The 23945-nt window shown below is 60.8% G+C and overlaps 1 protein-coding gene and 1 long non-coding RNA gene across 5 annotated transcripts in view; one reads left to right on the top strand and one right to left on the bottom strand.

The window, feature by feature from the left end:
* ATP2B4 (ATPase plasma membrane Ca2+ transporting 4) overlaps window positions 1-23945 on the bottom strand; it is an 89583-nt gene that overhangs the window by 20912 nt on the left and 44726 nt on the right. For 3 of the 4 annotated variants that reach the window (XM_051821144.3, XM_089311332.1, XM_002717580.6), the window contains exons 2-10: window positions 19860-20524; window positions 7049-7246; window positions 6250-6507; window positions 5723-5848; window positions 5367-5492; window positions 4511-4546; window positions 3052-3213; window positions 766-980; window positions 265-507 (exon numbers count right to left, since the gene is read on the bottom strand). In XM_051821144.3, the coding sequence (XP_051677104.2) occupies window positions 265-507; window positions 766-980; window positions 3052-3213; window positions 4511-4546; window positions 5367-5492; window positions 5723-5848; window positions 6250-6507; window positions 7049-7246; window positions 19860-20052 (1557 nt within the window). In that variant the 5' untranslated portion in view covers window positions 20053-20524. Of the gene's footprint in view, window positions 1-264; window positions 508-765; window positions 981-3051; window positions 3214-4510; window positions 4547-5363; window positions 5493-5722; window positions 5849-6249; window positions 6508-7048; window positions 7247-19859; window positions 20525-23945 lie in introns of all 4 variants that reach the window. The other variant, XM_089311331.1, reaches the window with a different exon arrangement.
* Window positions 8217-9621, top strand: LOC149122502 (uncharacterized). Its single transcript, XR_016218837.1, has 2 exons — window positions 8217-8414; window positions 9380-9621. It is a non-coding gene; the product is annotated as an uncharacterized LOC149122502 (long non-coding RNA).

Below are 23945 nucleotides of genomic sequence, written 5' to 3'. Positions count from 1 at the left end.
GCTGGCTCCAGCTCTCGTCTCACCCTGTGTGGCTCTTATTCCCACACCTGCCCTTTGCTTCTGAAGTGCGGAATTTACTGATATGCCCGATCCTGCCACCAGCGTGAGTCCCTCCCGGGAGACACTGCCTACACGTGGCCGCTGGGCCCCAGGTTCTGACGCTCCTCGGTGCTCCAGCTACCGCCCCCATGTGGCCCCAGGGAGTCCCCTCCCCGCCCCCTGCCCGCCCCCCACCCCGAGTGTGCACGTGGAGGAAGGACTTACCAGGATCTTGGATGTGTAAGCGCTGTTGATGGCAATGCCGTTGACGATGAGGTCCAGGACCTTGGGCAGGAAGACGTCGGGGCTGGGCACCTGGTGGTAGTGGGTGCCCCCGATGTAGGCCTGCACCACGGTCATGCGGTTCATGGTCAGCGTGCCGGTCTTGTCGGAGCAGATGGCCGTGGCATTGCCCATCGTCTCACAGGCGTCCAGGTGCCGCACCAGGTTGTTGTCTTTCATCATTTTCTGCAAAGGGGAAGAGACGGGAGGTGGCTGACCAGACTCTCCCGGATACAGACCCAGGGGCGCTGCCCGGCCAGCTTCCTGCCCGGGTGCTACTGCTGTGGTGACTCTCTTAGGATCCTGCTGGGTTATTTACACGCTGATGCAACCAACTGATACGCCCACCGCGGTGGAGGCTGGGGAAGTTGCTGGGTGCGAGCTGGGTCCTCCCACCAGGGGCTCACGACACCCTCCCCTCGTGTCCGGTCGGCCCTGCCGCACCTTTACAGAGTAGGCCAGGGAGATGGTGACGGCCAGCGGCAGCCCCTCGGGCACGGCCACCACCAGCACGGTGACACCGATGATGAAGAACTTGACGAAGTACTGGATATAGACGGGGGTGCACTCGGCGAGCCACGGTCTGCCCTGGATCACGAAGTTGTCGATCACGAAGTACAGGATCAGGATGACGACAGTCACGGCGGACATGATGAGACCTGTGCGGGGAGACGGGTCACGGGAGGCTCCAGGGGCGCCGGCGCCAGCCGCGGCCTCGGCTGCCACTTCAAGGACATCACAGCGGGAGGGGGAGGCCCCCGCTCTAAAAGACACAGGCTCCTGTCTCAGCGCTGGTGGCTTCTGTTCCCTGGCCACGCTCCTCGCTCAAATACGGGGCTTGGTCTGCCTCCTGGAGCAGCCTTCCACAGGACCCACTCCACCCGACCTGAGACCGCCACACTTCCCCTAACGACGTGCTACCATGTCTGTCCACGGCCTGGCAGCTCAGCGACTCCGACTTCTCCCCCACCCACCTGTGAGTGCCGGGGTGCTAGCCCATTCCCGGTGCAAACGAAGCCCTTGGGACGGTGCCTTTGACCAAGCAAACACCCGCGTCCAGGCCAGGCCCTCCCTGCAGCTCTGGGATGCAGGTGACTGTTAGCCCCTTTTTAAAGAAAGTAAGGCCGGATGGTCTGCCGTACCGACGCTGGTGAGCGACGGTTTCCCAGGATGTGGGCGGCCCCAAGCCCACAGGGACGGTTGGTCACCTCACATACGGAGGTCCCTGCAAGAACTCGCTGAGGGTCAGCCAGCAGCTGGCCGCTCTGAGCGCCGGAGGGGCCACCATCAGGGCCCACCTGTGCCTGGCGGGGGCAAAGATCTGGGGAACGCTCTGCTGTAAACCGTGCTGGGTCTGGGCTCTACTGTCCCGAGCCCTGACGGACTCCAGGGCCCCAGAGCAGGGCTCGCGTGAGCAGGTCGACTCCAGCACATTCCTGGTACCCTGCTGGGTTAGGGAGGGTGCGGAGTTTCAGGGGGTGCTTGCTCTGCAGGGGGTGGGAGGCACCGCAGCTGCCCACTCTAATCCTGGCCATGATTGAGTTTGTCCCTGGAGAAGAATAAGCCTGTGCCTGGCTCAGTGACGTCCTGCCGTTCGTCTCATCCACGGCAGTCAGAACCACAGCGCCAGGACAAAAGGAGGGGGCGAGGCCGGCGCTGCACAACAGAACCTCCCATGATGCTTAGCACGCTTTCTCTTTGCGCTGCTGGCCACGTGTGACCACTGGCCAAGTGAAACGTGGCCTACTGTGACCTAGGGACTGAGCTTTTGGCTTTTTCATTTTAATCCATCCCAGTGGACATAGCCACAGGTGGCTGGTGGCTGCCGCGGCCTATGCCACGGGTCCAGTGGGACACGGCTCCCCAGACTCGTGCAGAAGCTTAAACCCTGAAGCCTCACGTTAGCAGTGAACGGGTCACCGATGATGGGGGCCCAGCAGGTGTTTGGGTCACTGGGGCCGCCCGGGAGGGAGTTCTCAGGGGCAGGGTTGGTTATCTCAGCCCAGTTGGCCCAGCTTCTCGGCTCACCACGTGACCGCACCTGCACACCCACTCTGCCCCGGCCCGCCTCCCCCTGACCTTGAGCTGTGACCCTCCAAACTGTGAGATCTGCCGCCTCCTGCCCCACACACTGCTCTCGGTGAGTCACACAAAGCTGACCCGGTGCGCCTGGTGAGCCGGCAGCACGGGGAGGCCAGGTGGAGGCAGACCCGCCGCACCGGCGCCTCAGCGAGAGCCCCATGCGAACAGCACACACAGAGGTGTGCCTGATGGGAGGGCGGGCTCAGATAATGAACTCCTTCTGCTCCCTCCCCCCATTGGCCCTGTCCCCCACTGCTGAAAGAAGGTGGGGGGACAGAGGCAGAGAGCACACACAGGGCTGGTGTGGGGGAAGCCACCTGCTCACCCTGCACTCACAAGTGCATTAGGTGACCTCCAGACAGGGCCCCTCCGACCCTGCCCTCTTCCTCTAGCGTGTCCGCTGCCCCGGGCTCTGCCACGTGCCGCGGCTGCTGCTCGAGGGAACAGCCGAACTTCGGCCCACGGCAGCCTCTCCTCGCCTTCGGGACGTGGAAGCCAACACAGGGCAGGAGAGCAGGCATCTGTCTGTCTTCCCATGAGGGCCGCTGGCCTCACACACGGGGAGACGCCGCTCTCTCAGAAAGCCCAGGGGATGTCCGAGGCGCGGCAGAGACAGGGCCCCAGCCAGCCAGACCCCACCCGGCTCACCAGCTTTCCCGATCTGGACGGCCAGGCGCGTCAGCTTGCCCTGCAGCACCGACTTCTCCTTCTTGTGCACCTTGCTGGCCTTCTTGTCCTTGTCCTCGTTGTCGGCCCCCTCCTGGCTGTTGAGTGGCTGGATCTCCAGGGCCACGCCGTCCTGGGTCTTTGCTAGGGCGCACAAACAGGACACGTGAGCGGGCAGGGGAGCAGCACGGAGCAAGGGGCAGGCAGGCAGGAAGGGAACAGACCCCAGTGTCCTGACATCTGCTCTGACCACGCCCGGCCTGTGCTGGACACGGAACCTGCCGTCAACCCCCTGTTAGGGCCTGAGGGTGAGCGTCTAAGCACTGGAGCGGGGGTGCTTGAGGGTCCTGGATTTCCTTTTCGGAAGCAGCTTCCTGGCAGCCCCTCGGAGCCCCAGGCCAGGTTGAGTGCAGCAAGGCCATGCATCGCGGCCCTGAGTGCCGATGCCAGTAGCCATCCTGCCTGGAACCCAGGGCTTAACATCTCAGATCCTGTATTATCTTCCAGCTCTTTGTATGAGCAGATGGAGGGGGAAGGAGGACCCCTCCCTGCCCTGCCTGACCAAGGCCCCCCCGGGGGGTCCGTGTTTTGGGGGAGAGGGAAGTCGCTGGTGTGAGGGGTGTCCCTGGAGTAAGAGAAAGCTGGGACTAAGACGGACGCAGAAATAAACGCACTTTGCTTTTAAAAGAAGAGTAAAGGAAAACCAGCAATGACGGATGGTCGTGTCTGGCCCTGGTTCTCCAATGCAATGCTTTTTATTTCTAAAGACGACGGTGACGTGGGGTACAGAGGAAAGCAACCCCGCCCCTGGCGCTGTGGTCCCTGCGTGGCTCAGCCCGCACTGAGGCCAACCCGCCCGACACGTTGTCACGCCCACACACACCACGGAGACACGGTGCAAACACGGCGACCGCAATAGAGACACACAGCGGACCAGGAGGAAGACAGCCTGGAGAGAACGCAGAGCGAGGTTGGGGGAGGCTGTAGCCCAGCGCCCCTCGGAGACCAGCAGAGAAGACCCCGGTGAGGAAGCCAGCAAGAGGAGGGTGCAGGGACTGCCCACCCCGACTCCCTCCACCGGGAGGACCCTGGAAGTCTCCCGACTCCAAAAGGATGGCCCTTGGTGTTTAAAAAAAAAAAAATCCAGCTGAGGGCGATGAAGCAGAGTTAGGCACCCCGGAAAGAGCAGATCCTCCCGGTGCCGGGTGAGACCTCGACGTGAGGTTCTAGGAGCCAACAGCAGAGGGCGCTCTTGCCCCATCTTAGATTGAGCCTGGGCGCCTCCCCACCCCATCTCTGCACCTTCCTCTGGGTGAGGCGTCCGGGCCGCAGCAGCAGGTAACAGGTGTATGAAGAGGGGAAGGGAGAAGGCGGATGGCCTGAGAGGTCTGGTTTGAGCGTGGACAGGTAGAAATGGCAGATGAGTGTGTGGAGAGGTTACCTTTGTTGCGATTTTCAGGGACTCCTTGTTTTTTACCTGTTTGAACAAGAAAGAACAAAGTGGGGTGGAGACCCAAAGTGGCCAGGAAGAGATCTGCTGTCCAGCCGGCTGGCCTTGCTCCGAGCCCAGAAAGGTACCAGCCATGGGGCTGGGGGGAGGGCGGGTCACAGCCGGGCCTTCGTTTGATCCCCATGGACGCAGAGGCTGTCCCGGAGCCTGGGGACACTGACCAGCAAGGTCACAGCCCAGCCACCTGCTCCAGGAGTGTGCCCGGGCTGAATCGCACCGCCTGGGAAAACGGGGGCGGCAGGGTGTTGGGGAGAGGGGTGTGAGCGAGCGGTCTGCGCGGATGGTGGCAGCCCAGGGGGTGGGGGTGGGGGTGCAGGAAGCTTCCTCCTTATCCGTGTGGTGGGTGCAGGAAGACATAGTCTCTCCGGAAAGCAGTGGGCTGCCCTGAGCGGCTCCAGCCAGGGGGCAGAAGTCCCCTCTGCCCGAGAGAACTCTTCCTCCTCCTGCGATTCCTTCCAAGACCGGCCTAACCTCGCGGGGCCTCTGCATCTGCTCTCCCACTGACAGCCACTGGATCGCCCGGCCCCGCCCAGAGGGAGACAGCGCGGGCAGGAGGACGATGCGGGGGAGTGCTGGGCCCACAGCGCCTGGCCGGCTCACCTGGGCAGGCTCAGGAACCCGTCCCTTCCCGACCCAGCAAAGGCGCCGGGCTCGAGGCCCGACTGCAGTCTGCCCTGGGCGCCCAGCGCCAGGAGCTGGCGTCCATCAGAGCGGGGCTCTTCCTGCCAGGCGTCCGTCGAGATGAGCCCCCTCACTCTGAGCCCCCCTCCCCCGGGAGGCCCCTTACCTTTCTTCTTCTTCTCCTCCTCGTCATCCTCACTGGCCCCCAGCAGAGTGAAGATGATCCCGGCCTGCGAGTTGACACCCACAGCGGTCACCACCATCCGGCCAGAGCCTTCCATGACGTGGGTCCCTACACGGGAAGGGAGTTGGGCTTCCGGATCCAGCCACAACGTGGCACGAGACACCAACGCCCCCCACGTTAGTAACGCCCACGAGACACTCAGCAGTGTCCAGGGCAGCCCTGACTGAAGGAACAGAGCACGCGCAGGAGGCGGACGGAGGCGACCCTGAGGGCGGGGCACGGGACAGAGCCCGAGGAGGGGGCAGGGTCTGGATCCCGGCCTGAGGCAGGGGCCCTACCTGAGAGCAGCATGGGGTCTTTGTCCAGGGACTTCCGGACGTGGTCGGACTCCCCCGTGAGAGAGCTCTCGTCAATCTTCAGGTCATTCCCCTGGATCAAGACTCCGTCAGCCGGCAGCAGGTCACCTGGCGCGCACAGGGGAGCAGTGACGGAGCCGGAGGCGAGGGCGGGGGCCGCCCCCAGCGCCTCCACGCCCGCTCAGCTCTCCGATCACCAGGGAGCACCCGGGGAGCCCCTCAGAGCCAGCTTCAGCTCTGTGCAGAGCAGGACAAGACCCCCTGCCTGCAGTCGGTGACCCCAGCTCCCGTCGCTCTCCCTATACCTTCCCAGGCCTGAATCTCACAGAGCCACTCACAACCCCACGACACAGTGTGGGCCTGCCAGCTACCCACAGAGAATCCGTTCCCAGGGAAGCGAGCACATGTGTGTGTGTGTGTGTGTGTGTGTGTGTGTGTGTGTGTGTGTATGGGGGGGGTCTCACCTTTCAGCCACTCCCAAGCCCCCTTGGGCGCGAGTGGGCTCTTACCGTACTTGATCTGGGCGATGTCGCCCACCACGATGTCAGCCACCGGCAGCTGGATGAGCTGGCCGTTGCGGATCACGGAGAACTTCTGCTCCTGCTCGATGCGGCTCTGGAGGCCCCGGAACTGCTTCTCCTTGCTCCAGTCGTTGAAGGCGGTCACCAGCACCACGATGATCACCGAGAACAGGATGGCTGCCCCCTCGATCCAGCCGGCTTCCGCCTCCCCTTCATCCTCCGCGCTTTGTGCAATCTGACCACACACTGTGCCGGGGGAGGGAGACAGAGGGTCACCAAGGGGCTGGGGGGGGACTGTGGCACCATCCCCCCACAATGGCATGGCAGGGAGGGGGAGGAAGAAAGTAGAACCCTTAGGCTATCACAGGGCAGTGGGATCATGGGGTGTCTCATCACCAGGGTAACAATGTTTATCCGAGAGAAGCACAGGACCGAACGGCAAAAAAAAAAAAAAAAAATCCCATGCAAATTACAGGCAAGTCACATAGACAGACCTGGTGACTCCCAACACGGTGGGGGCCCCAGGGCTGCTGCCCGGCGTGCCACCAGCTGCCGGGGGCCCTCGGAGAGGCAGGGCTGGGAAGCTGGTGGGTGGGGGGACCCTGGACATTCTGGGGGAGGGGGAAAGACCTCCGAGCGGGAGGATGGGTTGGAGAAAGAGCTTCCTGTCTCTGGGCAGCGGGGGTTAAGCTTTACGCTGCAGCCCCTTGACCACCAAACCCGGGGGGCTCCCTGGTGGTGGGGACGAGAACCCCGGGACCCCGGCCAGGTCGTGGGTGGCACTCACGCTCATTTTCTCCGCCGGGCGGGCGATAGAAGGACAGGACCAGGGAGATGATGGCCGCGATCTCCAGGATGATGAGGGTGACGTCTTGAAGGGCTTCCCACACCAACTCTAAGAAGGTCTTGGGCTTTTTGGGGGGGATCAGGTTCTGCCCAAACACCTGCCTGCGTTTCTCCAGGTCGGCAGGGTTCCCAGAGAGACCTGCAGAGAAGGAAGGGGAGGGGGGGGACACAGGAGGGGGCAGCTAAAGAATTCTTTTTGACAAAGCGCCTCTTGCTTCCTGGTCTTCCCACCCAGGAGGCCCAGTGAGTGTGGCCAACTTTCCCAATCTGCCCAGGACCACAGGGTCTAGAACCTTCCAGCTCAGGACGGGCGGAGTGGGGCTGGCTGGCCGCAGGTGCCACTCACACCTCCCGTATCTCAGAGAGGCCAACCCAGGCGTAGGGCTTCTCCGGCTTCTCATCGGGTGCCCTCTGGGCGCCGACCCCAGGAACAGCAACATTGAAACGGTTCTCAGGCTAACATGAGGACGCTGCCCAGGATTTGAACAGGGCCGGCCTCCGTCCACGGGCTTCACGCCGAGGCCATCTGCCCATGGCCGTGGGCGGTGCAGGTGCCGCCGGCCCTCGAGACCCGAGGCGCTCACTCACTGGGGCAGAGGCTCCGAGACCGTCAGCCCTGCAGCTCGGCCACACACAGCCGGGGAGAGGTCCAATGTCCCAGCAAGTCCCAAGCCCTCGGAATGTGCTCAACAGCTACAGAGAAGCACCGCTAAGAGAGGGGAGGCCGTGACCTGTTCAGATACCCCCCAGGCCAGCACTGCGCACACCCTCCCCAGTGACACACACCCCACATCACACACACCACACCACACCATTGCACAGCGCTTGGGATCTCACTGTATACAATCCCCACCCGGCACACCACACAGCACACACACGTGGTCCACAACACCCCCACCCCGGCACACATGTCCTAAGAGTTCTCGAGCCCCTCTCCCAGCCCCGGGCGGGGGGGCTCCTCTCTAAGGGAAGCCCTCGCACAGTGACTAACGCCCACCGGCTCCAGCACGCTGTTTACACAGAGCAGCGAATGAGTCCTGGTTTGGCACTGGGAGCTCTTGGCTGCCCGGCTGATGGGTTCCCCACAGGCAGGGTGGGGCCGCGTGTTTGAGTACAGGTCAGCAGCTGAGCAGGCTTGGTCGGCGGAGGGGATTCGCACACCCTGCTGGGCTTCTCCCAGGCGGCGTGCACCAGGCAACACCAGCAGAGGGCTGGCAGCCCAGGGTGACACAGAGGACCTCACGGACGGCCTGCTGTGGGGGCGCGAGCACAGAACCAAGGGTGCAACTCGAAGGACAAGGATGTGGGTGAGATCTAAGGCCAGACGAGATTTTGAAAATGGGAAAACAGGAACTCACAGGAATACTGTTGCAGGGCCTACGACAGCCCCCAGGCCCCACCCTAAAAGCAAAAGCCACGGGCAGGGGTCCTGTCTGGGAAGGCAGTCGCGGGGGAGGCCGCCTGGATGCCTTGCTGGGAGAACTCTCACTGGCCAGTGCTGGGGGGGCAGGGGGAGACACAGGGGCTGGGCAGGGTGAGGGGGTGGAGTCCGTGTTCCTCCCCAGGGTGGCCCCCCCTCCCTGGTGCCCGAGTCCTTCACCCTGGCCTGAGTCCCGCAGGGAGGCGCCCCTGCCTCCGCTGCCCTGAGAAGCCAGGTTCCCAGTCGGGAGGGAAAGCAAGGGCCTGGGAAAGGAGAATGGGGCAGGGCCTCAGGGTCCCCAGGCAGGCAGGGGCAGGCCGAGTGGCCCGAGGCCAGGGCCTGGCCGCCTCATGCCCCCCAGGGACTGGGCTGGCAAGGCTGTGACGAGTGGCGACTGCCAGGGTTGGTCACTTGTTAATGCACCTGGGCTTCTTCCTGAAGCGGACCCCCGTGTGGAGGGAGGGGCGCCCTTCCTTCCCTCACACGGCCAGTGGATGATGGTGGGGCAAACCAGGACGGCAGATATTAAAAGACATGCAGTGTCCTCCTTCTCTCTCCCAGCCCCGTGTGCTGTAGGCGGAAGTCCCACCAGCTCTACCTTCAAAGTACAACCAAAGTCCGGCTACCTCCCCTGCCCACTGCTGTCACTCTGGCCAAATTATGGCAGGCAACTTCTCCTCGCCTCCACTCCACCCTTGTACCCCTGTTATCAACTCCGTGGCCAGAGGAGCTTTGCTAAGATCCAAGGCAGGGGGCCGGCGCTGTGGCACAGCAGGTTAAAGCCCTGGCCTGAAGCACGGGCATCCCATATGGGCGCCAGTTCGAGACCTGACTGTTCCATTTTCCATCCAGCTCTCTGCTTTGGCCTGAGAAAGCATGAGAAGATGGCCCAAGTCCTTGGGGCCCTGGCACCTGCGTGGAGACTCGGAAGAAGCTCCTGGTGTCCAATCGGCATAGTTCTGGCCATTGCAGCCATCTGGGGAGTGAACCAGCGGATAGAAGACCTCTCTCTGTCTCTTTCTCTGTAACTCTGTCTTTCAAATAAATAAAATAAATCTTAAAAAAAAAAAAAAATAAAAATAAAAAGACCCAAGGCAGGACATGTGACGTGTCCGCTCAGAGCCATGTGGTGGCTTTTACTGGGGGGTGAAACTGGGCACCAGGGACCTTGTGATGCCCTCCCAGCCCCCCGAGAGTCCCCGGGCCCTCAGCCCTGGCCCCCTCCTACTCACCCCTGGCTCACTGCCACCCGGCCAGCTGGCCTTCCTGCTGTTGTGGGAACGCACCGCACAAGCCATCCCTGCGCCGTCCCACGGGTCTCTGAGCTGCTCCACCCAGCACCCCCAGTCACCCCCATCTTGGCGGCTGCTTCCCCCGACAAGGGCTGTCACCTCGCAGGTGACATGATGTGGTCTCTGGGGGTCTGTCTGAGCCCTCCACGGGGGCAGGCAGCCTGGGTTCCCCGGGCCTACAGCAGTGCCTCCTCCGCCACGCACACGCAGATCGCTGAATGAACGGAGCGAATGAGTAACAAAGTGGAGACTGGGTGCCAGACGCTTCCGGCACACCCGTGCCTCTCGTTCAAGCACCACGAGGGCAGCTGCTCTCAAACCCACTTTACATGGAAGCAAGCCGAGGCCTGGCGAGGCGGTGCCACTCCGCGGGCTAGGGAGCGGCAGTGTCAGTACCCTGGGGAGGTGGCTCGATGCCCACTGGGGGCAGCCGCGCTCAGCTGAGGCTTCGGTCTTATGTGAGCAGCCTGTCCCAGCCGGCCCCAGACCTGCCAGGCTTTGCACTGAGGCTGCTGCCTGCTGGGAGCCGCCCTCCCTCGCCCCACTCCTCACTCCACGGGGCAGGCCCCACGCCGCCCCCACTGGACGCATTTTGGGGGCAGTCGGTCCTGTCTTCCTGTCTCAGGGGTGGGGGACATCTAGGCGGTCGGATCTAACCTGTAGGCCTGTTTTGGGCTTAAGAGAGAGAACGAAGCGAGACCTTAGGGTCAGCCTCGCCCTTGCCTCGATGCCCCCAGTCACACCCCTGCTTCCTCTCTGCCATGTCTTCTCATCTCTGCTCCACCTTAAGCCGTCCTGCGCTCAGACCGCAGCTGCCTAAAGAAGTCAAGTGTCCGCCCAGTTCCCAGCCTGCCCTGCAGCAGGGCAGGGCAGGTGGAGCCCTGGGAATCCTCTCTGCCATGTGGCCTGCACGGGGAAGCCATGTGGGCCTGGGAGCCCGGCCAATCCCCAATTTTGGGCTTTTCCATTCCAATTCTTTCTGCCCCAGGAGGCTCTCCAGCCCGGTCTCAGCAGCTGTCATTTCACACACATGCTTGTCCCGCCCCGGGAATCCCGGAGAGGGGAGAGGGTTTCCCCTCTTAGAAATCCACCGGGAAGACAGGAAGCCTGGCCCCCAGAGTGGGAGGGCGCCGGCCCCACCCAGCCCTGGAGGACTCCTGGCTCTGAGAACCCCACGGAACCCCTGCCCGGGAGAGGCAGAGAGTGTTGGGCGGTGAAGTCACTGCCCCCACCCGAGCCTGGGGGGCCGGGGAGTCACTGCCGGCACAGGGGGCGCGGGAGGACATTTGTGTGTGCTGAGAGCCTACGCAGGACCCAGGGCCTGGGAAGAGAAGTGGGGCCCAGCCCTCGGGGATGGGCCCAGGGCAGGGGGCAGGGGTACCCCTTATCAGCACCGGCTCAGCTCCAGAAAGGGTGGGGCTCGGGCGGGACTTCCCAGCTGTCCCTGCAAGGCAGCAGTTTCTCGGGCTGGGAAGGCGGTCCCCTCTTGGCACACAAGAACGGGCAGGAGAACGCCTTTCCTGTCCTGCCTGAACAACCCCTGAAGCGGGGACGAGGGGAAGGAATTCCTTCAAATCCCTGCGGCATGCAGACAGCTGCTGTTGCTAACCAAGTACTTTCCTCCCAGGCGGTGCAAAGCAGTCTCCCCATTTCAGCGGCTCCAGCTTAACACGCCCACGGCCTGGAGAAGTGCTCCTCTACCCGCCAGACTCCCAGTCCCGAGGGATGGAGCTGCCCGCTCAAGGTCACAGCAGGAGGAGGGGGACTTGGGAGACCAGCCTCCTTTCCTCCTCTGGTCCACAGGGCCCCGTGGGCAGCTCCCTCGGGGTACACCTCCCTGCATCCAGCCCCCTGCTTTCTGCCTTTTCTGAAAACCTCAACTCTGGCACAGGGCAGAGAAAGCTCCCAGCATGCCCTCCTCTCGCCTTCTGCTCTGCCACCTTCTCCTGCAATGCAAGCCTGTGCTACCAGCCAGTGTCACACCACCGGCGCTCACACCTTGGAGCTAAATAAAGAGAGCCAAAGCCCCACTTGCAAGGGTGGATGCACTGTCCGCCCCAGCCATCTTTCTGCCCACCCCCAGCCGCTGGTTCCATGCGAGGCAGCACAGGAAGGCTGAAAACCGAGCCCAGCAAGCGTGGCTGCTGAGCCCCGGGGGACGCAGCAATGGGGGTCCAGGCCCAGTGCGAGGGGAGAACGCAGGGACGCTCTCCCTGTCACGCCGGTTACCCAGAGGCCCGGCTCTCAGAAAGGCCTCTGTGGAGCCTCTGGGGCGGCTGGGCTGGAAAGAGAAGGCCCACAGCTGTCCCTCACGCAGCCCTGGGCCTGTCACTCAAACCAGACAGGGAGGTCCCGGGTGCCGCCTGGAGTTCCCTGCGCAGGGAGGCGAGCCAGGACCAGCGCCCTTCTCAGCCGGGCTGCCTCCCCCACGCTGATGAGGACTTTCCCCACCCGACCCCGCCTAGGCATTCCCTTGATAAGGGCGGGCCCTGCCTTGACCATCCGCACTGCAGCGTGGCTGGGCCCCTTCCAGGCTATCTGGGCTCAGCTGTCCACCACCACCCCTCCCCACCCCCCAGGACCTCCTTCTGACCGGAGCCTCCTTCCCTCCTAACCTGGTGCCCGAGCTGCGGCAGCCAGAGTGACCGCAGAAAGCTCAGCGAGGCGCACGCCCAGGGTGCTGTGAGGATCATTTCTGGTGGAGCGGGGGCGAGAGTTCAAGGTGAGAGGAGGAAAGGTGGATGGGAGCTACGCTGCCACCTGCTGATCCGAAAGCTCCTAAAAACAGATGTTCCAGTGGAGGACAGGGCAGGAAACCTCCAGGAAGGCAGAGGCCCGGCTGCCTGTGCCTCCTGTTCACTCGCCTGCCGGCCCCATCTCCCCTCCTGGTCACTCCATTTCCCCTCCTGGTCACCCCATCTCCCCCCACCCCGGCCATCCCATCTCCCCTCCTGGTCACCCCATCCCCCCTCCTGGTCACCCCATCTCCCCCTCCTGGTCACCCCATCTCCCCTCCCGGTCACCCCATCTCCCCCCCCGGCCATCCCATCTCCCCTCCTGGCCGCCCCATTTCCCCTCCTGGTCACCCCATCTCCCCTCCTGGTCACCCCATCTCCCCTCCCGGTCACCCCATCTCCCCCCCCCGGCCATCCCATCTCCCCTCCTGGCCGCCCCATTTCCCCTCCTGGTCACCCCATCTCCCCTCCTGGTCACCCCATCCCCCCTCCTGGTCACCCCCTCCTGCCCGCCCCATCTCCCCTCCTGGAACTCCCTGGAGCAGTGGTCTCTAAGGGGGGAGGGGGCAGCTATCTGTTGGCACTTGGGAAAATATTACAACTTTTTAAACAAATTTTTTTATTTCTTCATTTTCAACTTATTTGAAAGACAGAAAGGGACCTTCCTTCTAAGGGTTCACTCCCCAAATGTCTGACCTAATTTTGAGTCTCCCACATGGGTGGCACAGACCCAGGAACTGGAGCCATCAACTGCTGCTCCCCCCCGCCCCGCCCAGGTCCGTGTTAGCAGGAAGTTGGATTGGAAGCGGGGGAGCCAGGACTCAAGCCAGGAACTCCAACATGGGACGTGGACATCCCAAGCAGCTTCTTAACCACTTAGCCAAATGCCCGCCTCCAGAACTCTCTGTATCACCTCATGCATGTCTACACTTGTGCACGGTATATAAACAGCACTAGTGTTAGAAGTGCTAATAGTAGGGGCCGGTGCTGTCGCCTAGTGGGTAACGCTGCCGCCTGCAGGGCTGGCATCCCATAGGGCACCAGTTTGAGTCCTGGATGCTCCAATTCTGATCCAGCTCCCTGCTAATGCACCCGGGACAGCAGCAGCAGATGGCCCAAGTGCTTGGGGCCCTGCACCTGCGTAGGAGACCCAGAAGAAGCTCCTGGCTTTGATCAGCCCAGCTCGGCCATTGCTGCCACCTGGGGAGTGAACCAGCGGATGGAAAGCCTCTCTGTCTCTCCCTCTCTCTGTCTGTAACTCTACCTCTCAAATAAATAAATCTTAAAAAAAAAAAAAAAGAACTAATTGTGATACACTTGCTGGGGATGTGTGCTCAATTTTTTCCAGACTGATGATGCCACCAGAACTTTCCATTTTCTATGCCAAGGAAGGGCCCAGTTCCTGTCTGTCCCAGCTTGTGGCAAAAGAGACAATTCTTGGTAGAACATACCACTGCCCTCAAGATGCAGTTAAACCCCAGAGAGCTTAAGGTGACACAGTAGTTAATGTGAACTCTGAGGTTAATGAACCAAAATCATCAAAATTGCAACTTGGGCTGTCTTAGAACAGATCCCTCCCCCGCCCCCAGGAATCCCAGCTCCTTAAACCTTGTATCAATCATGGAAGGCAAAGAGGCTTGCATCTTCTCACCAGAACATTCTGAAAGGGATAGCTCGGCCATGCTGGCGCCTCCCCAGGTAATCCCTACACGACACAGGGTCCTAGGCTCACCTGCTGGTCCTCGGGTCCCCACACGGTGCTCCCACAACACCCTGTTCTTCCCTTCGGAGCCCTGTGCCAGTGCTTCTGAGACTGCCTTCAGCCTCACGCATCTCCTTAGCCTGTGAGTTCCCGGGGAGGAGGGACTGTGCCTGTCATGTCCAGCCCGTGTCCCAGGCACCTAGTGGGCATTAAACAGTTGTTGAAGGGGAAGTGGAAGCCCTCAGTACCCCACGGTCCCATCCTCAACTCTGCAGAGAGCAGAAGTAGAAAGGCACAGAGGGAACATGAACTAGAAAGTCCCATCGACACCCTTCGGATCCAAATTCCACAAAGCAGCCTTTGGGAAGAAGAGTCCCCTCCTCTGCCCTTTCTGGTCTGGACCTGGAACTACCCAAGTGCTGGCCCAGCTTCTGCTCAGAAAACATCACTCTTCCTCCTTAAAGTGTAGCACCGCAGAGGACCAACGTGGAAAAGTCTTATGGGGAAGAAAGAATACCTACAGGAGCAATCTCTCACCTACCTAAGACCATCCCTTCTTCCTGCACACAAGGGAGACTGACAGGGAGGGCAACCATTCTCCTTTCCTTCCCTTAAGCCAGAGGTGACTCAGTCCAGACGCACCAAGGAGTTCTGCTCACAAAGCCTTAAGACACCCTGGGGAACAGCTCTGAAGACAAGCAACAGGGGCAGGCATTATGGTGCAGACGTCAACCTGCGTCTTAGGACACCCGCAACCCATATGGGAGTGCCTGGGAGCCTGCCCTGCTCCAGCCTCCTGCTAACAGGCACCCTGGGAGACAGCAAGTGATGGCTCAAGTACTTGGGTCCTTGGCACCCATGCGGAAGACCTGGACGGAGCTCCTGGCTCCCAGCTTTGGCCTGGCCCAGCCTTGGCAGTTGCAGGCATTTGGGAAGTGAACCAGTGGATGGAAGATCTCTCTGTGTCTGCCCTTCTGCCTCTTAATAATAACAGTAATAATAAAGGCTATGTTCTAATTGGTGTCAACCAAACTTCCCTGGTCCTGGGGGACTGGAGAGCAGGGTTGGGGATGGCACTGGGGGCAGGGAAAGGAGGAGACAACAGGAGGAGGGGGGTAAAGACACTGGAACGGGGAAGAAGCCAACGCGAAGGCTTCCGATGGGACAGAATGCTTGATCTTCCCTCCCAAGAAACCCAAGGCAACATGGCCTGCTTAGGAGCCACAGCCTCACCCCTGCGTCGTTGTCTTGTTTCCCTAAATCTCTTTCTCTGTCTCTCGGCCTTCTTTCTGGGTCGTTACTGAACATTGAGGCAGCTGAATACCTCCAAGATTTTATTTTTCCCTCTTTTTCCAGATTTATTTATTTGAAAGGCAGAATTACAGAGAGAGAGGGATCCCCCATCTGCTGGTTCACTCCCCAGACGGCTGCACTGGCCAAGGCCAAGCCAGGCCAAAGCCAGGAGCTTCATCAGGGTCTCCCATGAGGGTGGAAGGAGCCCTCCTCCACTGCTTTTTCCAGGCCATCAGGAGGGAGTTGGATTGGAAGTGGAGCAGCCAGAACACCAATTGGTGCCCATATGGGATGCTGGCGAAGCAGCCAGTGGCTTTATTTGCTATGCCAACAACGTGGGCCCCAGGCTTTCTTCATTCTAACCAGGTCTTTACACTGGGGCCACTCCTCTTACCCCAACCATAACCAACGTATTTTCAGGGACACGAGAGCCACACAAGCACTGGGTCACAATGGGGCATTTTATCTGGCACTAAAATGTAAAAGAAGCTTTGAAAATTTTATTTATTTATTTGAAAGGTAGAGAGAAAGTGACACACAGAGAGAGGGATCAATCTTCCAATTGTTGGTTCACTCTCTAAATACATGCAGCAGCCAAGGCTAGGGCAGACCAAAGCTGGCACTGGAAGCAGAGCTGAGACTTGGAGCCCGGGCACTCCTGCACGGGGTCTAAGCACCCCACGTGGCAGCTTATCCACTGTACCAAACTCAGCCAAGCGTGACCTGTGCTTCTGAGAATCCCTGTGCTGCTACCCTCACAGAAGGGCACTATGAGCCAGCAAACGTGAACCATCGTCAGCTCCTACCCAGTGGTAAGGCCTCAGGCGATGGGGCTGGCACTGTGGTGTAGCAGGTGAAGCCACCGCCTGCAGTGCCGCCATCCCATATGGGTGCCAATTTGAGTCCTGGCTGCTCCACTTCCGATCCAGCTCTCTGCTTATGGCCTGGGAAAGCATTAGAAGATGGCCCAAGTCCTTGGGCTCCTGTACCCATGTGGGAGACCTGGAAGAAGCTCCTGGCTCCTGGCTTCGGATGGGCACAGCTCCAGTCGTTGCGGCCAATTGGGGAGTGAACCAGCAGATGGAAGACCTCTCTCTCTCTCTCTCTCTCTTTCTCTCTGCCTCTCTCTAACTCTGCCTTTCAAATAAATAAATAAATCTTAAATAAAAGACCTTAGGCAAGTCATTTAAACCTTGTCACCCCGAAGAGAGACGGGGGTGGGAGGAGAATGAACTGGCACTTGCCTTCCAGTTGTGGAAATCTGGATAAACAAAACCTCGTTAGTGTCAGAAACGTTACCGGTTCCCTACCGTCCATGGTAAAACCCACACTGCGATCTACAGGGAAGATGCTTCCGGTCCAGAGAATAAAGGCAAAGGGTCAGACTCCAGGACCCAACCTTCCCGGGCCCACGTCTCCTAGGTTTCCAACCCACAGGCCTCAGGCACCAGGGAGAAGTCTTTATTCCCGTCATGTGTCTGCAGGGGCCTCCCATGGGCGACAGAGTCACGCCACGCTGCCAGACACCTCGGCGTGGTCCTCTGAGCACAGCTGCTTTTTATAGCATCAGCACCTGGACGCTGCTGCTCTTCCTCTGCCTGCCCAGCTCAGCAGCACCCTTGTCTGTGTGGAGACGCCTGGGGCTTGGCTGCTCAGTGTCTTTCTCCTGTCCCTTTATTATTCGCACACACACGGCAGTCACTGTTGGCACTGGGGGTAAAAAAGATGCTGTTTTCCAACACCCTGCTGCCCCAGCTCCAGGATGAGCCTCAGGATGAGCCTTAGGTGAAAACGATGCAGGACACCTACATATATGTGACCCGCAGAAGCAGCGAGTGGCCACAGACAGCCGTGCCGGGGGTGGGAGTCTTGGGATGTGGTCGCAGCCTGGGTCTGTAGCGAGAGAGGCTCCCGTCACCAGAAGGGGTGGCTTCCACGTGAGGGACTGACACCGGGACCAGGAAGGAAAGCATTAGCTATGCCTGCCACACTGCGTGCCCAGTGCTAAGAGGAAGCAGCCCTGCCTGCTGGCCTTCGGGATCGGAAGTTCCCTGGCAGGCAGGAAGCGACCCGAGGCGGCTACGGGAAAGGAGCTGGAAAACTGGAAACGCGGAGGGCAGGCGGGCTCCCGCCGTTAGGAGCTCCCCAGCCTGCAGCTGAGTTCTGCTCGGGGCGAGAACCGCGAGACCCAGGGTACGGAGAGGGGAAGGCTCTGCTGAGATCCTGACGGGCGTTTGTCAAGTGCTGGGGCTCGGTCTCCGGGAAAACAGATTCCCTCCGAGGCCGCTTACACTACACAAGTGACCAAACAGAACAATCAGGCTGATGAGAAGCGGGCCATGCCTGAAACACGGGCATCAGAGAGAGAGAAGGCGGGGACTGAGCCACACTACAGCAAGCCACCATTTGCCGTCTTCACCAAGTCTGTTTGTCCCCGAGAAGGACAGTGGGAGACAGACGGGGATGAGGTCCACATGCAGCCGCTTTGCAGACGTAACGGCAGACTGTACCCCATAGGCGCGTGAGTTCTGGGGAATGTCTGCAGACACACACACCCTGCTTTCCTGAGACAGCTAATGAACGGGACACTTCTTCTAAGCGCAGGCACCGGACGCACTCGGGGTGACTTGGTTCCAGTAACTCCGCGAGCTCGGCATCACCAACACTATTTTAGAGGGAGAAGCTACCCGGTGAATTCTGGAGTTGGCATTTGAGTGCAAAGCCTAGGAGACAGGAAACTGAATTCTAGAAGTAGAGAGACTACACAGGGATGCTCCCTTAGGTAGGGAAGAAAGACAAAGACACGGGCATTGTACAGATAGGGAGGGAACAGTAATTCTTTTTCATCCTGAAGAGGCTAGGCTCCAAGGAAGGCTCAGAAGCAGGAGCCGGCGAGAGGCTGCAGGTCTCGAAGGGCAGGGTCTCCGCTGCCTCTCGCTTGCCAAGCAAGACTGCACGCAGGTGCCAGAATCAGCGGAAGTGAGAGAGAACTTCCCTCTCATTCTCCCTACGTGTGCACAAGGCGAAATTTGGTAATGCCGTGCTGTACCTGGCAGCTGGGCTGAGCCAGGCAGGCATGGGGCTGGACGTCTCATCCTCTGCTGTGATTAGATTAAGGAGAGCTGGTTCTTTGGTTCTTTTCTTCCTTTTTTTTTTGACAGGCAGAGTAGACAGAGAGAGAGACAGAGAGAAAGGTCTTCCTTCCATTGGTTCACCCCCCAAATGGCCGCTACAGCGGGAGCTACGCCGATCCGAAGCCAGGAGCCAGGTGCTTCTCCTGGTCTCCCATGGGGTGCAGGGCCCAAGCACTTGGGCCATCCTCCACTGCACTCCAGGGCCACAGCAGAGAGCTGGCCTGGAAGAGGGGCAACCGGGACAGAATCCGGCGCCCCGACCAGGACTAGAACCCGGTGTGCCAGCACCGCTAGGCGGAGGATTAGCCTAGTGAGCCGCGGCGCTGGCCAAGGAGAGCTGCAGTAAAAGTGCCTCAGGTGTAGCTGGAAAAAACCCTTCCGTGGCCAGTTATTTCTGCCCCGCCCCAGGCCGCGGCTCCTTCCAAGCGCGGGCGCGCGGGCAGGCGGTTGCTCGCGTGGCGCGTGGCTCGGGTCGCGGCGGCGGCTGGTTCAAGCGCGGGTGCTGCAGCGGGAAGGCGAGGAAGCAGCGCCCGCAGTGCCTGTATCGCCCCGCGCGCGGCGGGCAGCGCCCAGGAGACGCGTGGCAGCGCTTGGTCTCGCGGCGGCCCAGCCGTTGGCGGCGAGCGCGTCTGCGCCTGCGCGGAATACAAACCAAAAAAAACCAACAACAACAACAACAACAAACAAACCAACCCACCGGTAATTCCCTGAAAGCAAACACCGAGTGTCCGGAGATGCGGCGGGCACCACTACGCGCCCACCCTGGGCGTCAAGGGACTTACTCGTGCCCTCCCCCCCCCCGCCCCCATCACCCTCCAAGACCGTGAGGGTAAGAATTCCACCTAAAACTGCTGTACCCAGCGACTGGCGCAGAACAGGAACCTGATGCCTTACTAATGAACCACAACCATCGGTAAGGTAAACCCGCCTCCTTCCTGCACACGGACACGGAACGGCGAGACGAGAGACCTTCGGAGAGCGCCACAGCGCCTCAGCTCCGCGCGTGGGAGCACAGGGGCCCCTCCAGGCCGCACAGCCTTCCAGCACTTCAGACACCATGCTTTGCCCACCAGACCGGCCGGGCCTGCAGACGTGCGTCCCCTCTGGGAGCCGGGAACACGTCCCACGGACGCCGCCCTCCCCGCCCTCCTCCAGCCCAGCCTGCCCGGCCTCTACCTTCCACGGGGGAGGTTCTCAGGCGACTGCAGAGGTTCTGCACGCCTCCGTACTGCACGTTGACCTGCGTCACCGCATCGCTCGAACGCTGCTCCATGAGCTTCCTCAGGTCCATGAGTGTGCAGCCAAAGTCCCCTTCGTGAGTCTCAGCCACCGAGTTGGCCGGCAAGGCGTGTTCTGATGGGTTCGTCATTTTGCCGGCTGTTACCACGCCCCTCTACCAGACCGGAAGCGGGGTTCCCTTTAACTGTTGGGCGTCTCCTGTCCCCCTGTTCCCGCTTCTTCCTCCTTCTTGCTTCTCTGGGGGCCCCGTCGGGAAACAGACCAACTCTATCTTGTGCAACACGCTTCAGAGGAGCCACGCCAAGTCCAGATCTTCTCTTCTGTGTGAGGCTGGCAGTTGAGAGGAGGAAGAAGGTGGGGGAACGGAGTAGAAGCCGGACGTCGTGTCACAATGATTGGGGTCCCCAGGTGGAGATGGAGTGGTTGACCAGGGTAGGTAGGTTCCTAGCTTAGACTGACTTGCCCAGATGGAGGTACAAACAGGATGTGCACGTTACCATGGAGGCCACCTTAGCAACACCCAGCAACTGCGGTGGTAGAGTGGCAGCAGGAGGAGGAGGACGATGAGGAGGGCTCCCTGGATACCGAGGACGACTGGGTCTCTGGAATCAAGATTCAAAGGGGGACAAAAAGAAACGATCAGAGCGGCCACAGGGACCCAGAAACTGCACAGGCAGAAGGCAGCCACGCCGGGACGAGGGCTGCAGTGACAGTTGGTGTCTGAGCTGGACTGATAGCTGGGGCCCAGCTGAGTCACCTGACTCACGGGAGGCCCTCTCCTCCCTGGGAGACCCCAGCAGCCGGGAAATTCCAAGGCCTGTAAGTTATTTCAGACACCCAGCCTCCACGGCTCCCAAACCAAGCAACGCAAACTCCACAAGGCCACAGCTCTGTGCTCTCCCTGTGGACTGGAGAGACCTGTCCCAGGAAGCTTTAGTCTGATCTTACCTGTAAACGGAGATCAGAGAAAGGAGTCCAGGCCCCAGCGGGCTGGCCAGTGGCCTGCGGCCTGCTGCCCTCCCCGACGCCCCACGTCCTTCCCCATTCCCAACGCACACATCCACACACCAGCAAGATGGCCCGAGAGATGCCTGAACCCTCCAGGGCCCCCGGGAAGCCGCGCCGGCTGCACAGATGTTCTGCAGCCTGTTCCGGCTGCCAGCGGGGCAGGCACCGAGCTTTGGTCCCGAGGCTCTGGGGGGAAGGGCGGAGTAAAGCTCTTTAGCAGTTGGCAGCGCAGGGCGGGCCCCTCTTCTTTTAATTGGAGGGGACCGAAGGCCCTGTGAGCAGGAGAGATAGTGCACTGGAAGCCCGTGCGTGTGGACGTTTCTCCGGGTGGAAGGGATAAGATGGCAACCGATTCAGATAGGGCAGAGGGGCCCCGGCACTGCCCGCGGCAGGACCAGGCAGTCTGCCTGCCTGTGAGTGAGCCCCAGAGGTCTCGGTTCAGACACCTGGGAGAGAGGCGATGGCTGGAGCTGCCTGGGTTCCCCCTCCCGCAGCAGGGTGTGGGGCCGGGGCTACGTGCAGGTATCGAGGGCTGAAGGGGGAGTTCTGCTCCTGAGTCCTGTTCTCAGCTTCCCAGAGTGGCCAGCGCGTGTCCTGCAGGAGCCGTTGCCACACACCTGCGTTCAGATGAGGAAGGGCTCCTCCCGGAGCAGCACCAGATTCCAGGGCCCGGCCCCCGACCCGAGTTCAGTCAGCAGGGGTGGCAAGGACCTCAGCTCGGCCGCCCTCTATTCAAGATGCCAGGCGAGCCGGGAGACACCAGGACCATCAGATAAGGACTCGAGTCCTTTATCAGCCACAGGTGTCCAAGCCCCTGTGACTCCACTGCATGCAATGGGATGGCGGGTGTCACAGCCCTTCCTCTCCCAGGTGCCGCCTGCCGCCTCCCCCTGCCATGGATGCTTGGCACTACTCTGGTTTACAGAAGGGAAGTAAGCAGGATTCACCTGTTTCGAAACATCACACTCTCTTTTCGCAGGCCATGGGGAGTCCTGGGGGACGAGGTCTGAAAAGGAGGCAAGGCAGAGGCCTGACCCCCTGCGTGCAGGCTGGCACGGGACCAGGCAGCAGGCGGTCCCCTTATTTGTGCAGTCCTAGCTATGCAGGGAAGCAGGAGTAGAGTTTAAGGTATTTTGAGAGAGAGAGACCACAGTCATATGACTTTATTACCGCGTATCGATATAACTGTTCTTTCTTTAAATTAATAGTCACTCCTGTTAACCTCTTGCCTAATTTATAAATTAAACTTTATCATAGATCAGATGGATAGAAAAAAACAGGGCTCTGTCTTCCGTGAGCTCTCAGGCTTTCTCTCTCTGGGGGCCTCGGAACACGTTCCCGTGGACAAGGGCCACAGATGTTCTAGTCTCTCCTTCAAGCCTGTTAGGGTGTGTGCGTGGGGGCAGGGGGAGGGGAGGCTACAGCAGCAGGAAACCCCTCCCAACCCCTAAGTAGAGCTCTTTCACCTTCAGAGAGGATGCTGGGACAAAGCCGGAAGAGTCTAAAACTGGGAGGCCAAACCCTGCGCTTTCTCAGTCCCTGCCCCCTCCAACAGCTGCTCCGGGAGCCCAGGAGGTTTGACCTCTCTCGCTGGCTGCTCTGTGCCCTGTGCCTGGAGGAGAGCCTGCACACAGTGGGCACTCATTTAAGCTTCTTTTGTTCATGGTCCAGGAGCGCATCAGAGCTGGGTCCACCGCCTCCTGGGCACCTCTTAAGTGAACACTCGCCTCCCTGCGGCTCAGGTCCTCCCAGCTAGAATGCAGGGGGAAGAGGAGCCCCAGCCTTCGCTGAATGAGGCTACCGACAGAAATGGGGCTGGGGACTCTCTGACGAAAGGTGCCCAGGGTCCGGCTCAGGACGCTCAAGGGCGGGGACAAAGCTTGGCCTGCTCTCCAGCCGCTGTTACCTACAAGCAGAGGACGGTCCGTGCGTGTCTCAGCCGGGGCAGCTCCCACTCCCTCCCCTCCACCCCCCTCCAGGAAGGGGAAAAATCCCAAGGCAGATTCGTTCACAGTCACCACTGGGTCACTAGAGGAAAAGAACTGACAGGGTCTGGGTCCCTCTGGCCACCAGAGGGGAGAGGGTCCTCCACGCACAAAGGCTGGCGACGGGAAAGTCACGTAAGATGAGAACGTGTGGGGCTCCACACGCGGAGACACGAGGAATGTGGCAGCTCCGGGCTGATGCAGGGGCCCACACACAGTAGGCCGGCACACACAGCAGGGTCGGCGCATGGCCGGGCTGGGCGCAGGGTGGGCTCTGCAGGAGTCCCCGTCACTGCCCAGGCTTCCCTGCGCGCTGCTCTGAGCCCAGCTGGATGTGCATCCCCCGCCACTGCCGGCTCGCCTGGCCCCTGACCTTATTAGGCAACTGCCCAAGAGCAATCCGCAGACACTCACGGCGGCGCCGCTGCCCGAGCCAGGCCAGGCTGGATGCCGGGGAACACCAGGCCGGGTCAGTCCCTCGGCCTGGGCGTTCCGGGCGGGCGAGGTATGTGCTCACTCCCTGTTTCTAGCATTTTGCCAGCCCAGCGAGGAGAGGAGGGAGCAGCAAGCTCTCCCACTGCGTCCCCACGTGACGCTGTCTGCCCACAAGCCCATTTTAAGGTTTTCCTTCCAAAGTTGAGAGATGTCACCCCAGACGGCGTGGGAAGGCAATGCCGTGTGAATTCTAGGGAGGACTGCGGGGACCCCCACGTTACAGGGGAAAACAGCTCCACGGAGATCAAAAGTGGTCTGGTCTTGGGGGCCTGGTCTTGTTGCACAGTGGGGAAAGCCGCAGCCAGCAGCACCCGCATCCCATGCAGGCGCTGTTGAGTGCCGGTTGCTCCACTTCCAATCTCGCTCCGTGTTAATGCTTCTGGGAAAGCAGTGGAAGATGGCCCAAGCATTTGGACCCCTGCACCCGTGTGGGAGACCCGGAAGCAGCTCCCGGCTCCTGGCTTTGGCCTGGCACAGTCCCGGCAGTTGTGGCCATCTGGGGAGTGAACCAGTGAATGGAAGACCCCTCTCTCTC

Source organism: Oryctolagus cuniculus, chromosome 13 (assembly GCF_051225735.1).
Source record: "Oryctolagus cuniculus isolate XC-2025 breed Fujian yellow rabbit chromosome 13, ASM5122573v1, whole genome shotgun sequence".
NCBI lineage: Eukaryota > Metazoa > Chordata > Mammalia > Lagomorpha > Leporidae > Oryctolagus > Oryctolagus cuniculus.
Note: the sequence above shows the minus strand (reverse complement) of the source record. Positions and strands in the feature narration are given on the sequence as shown.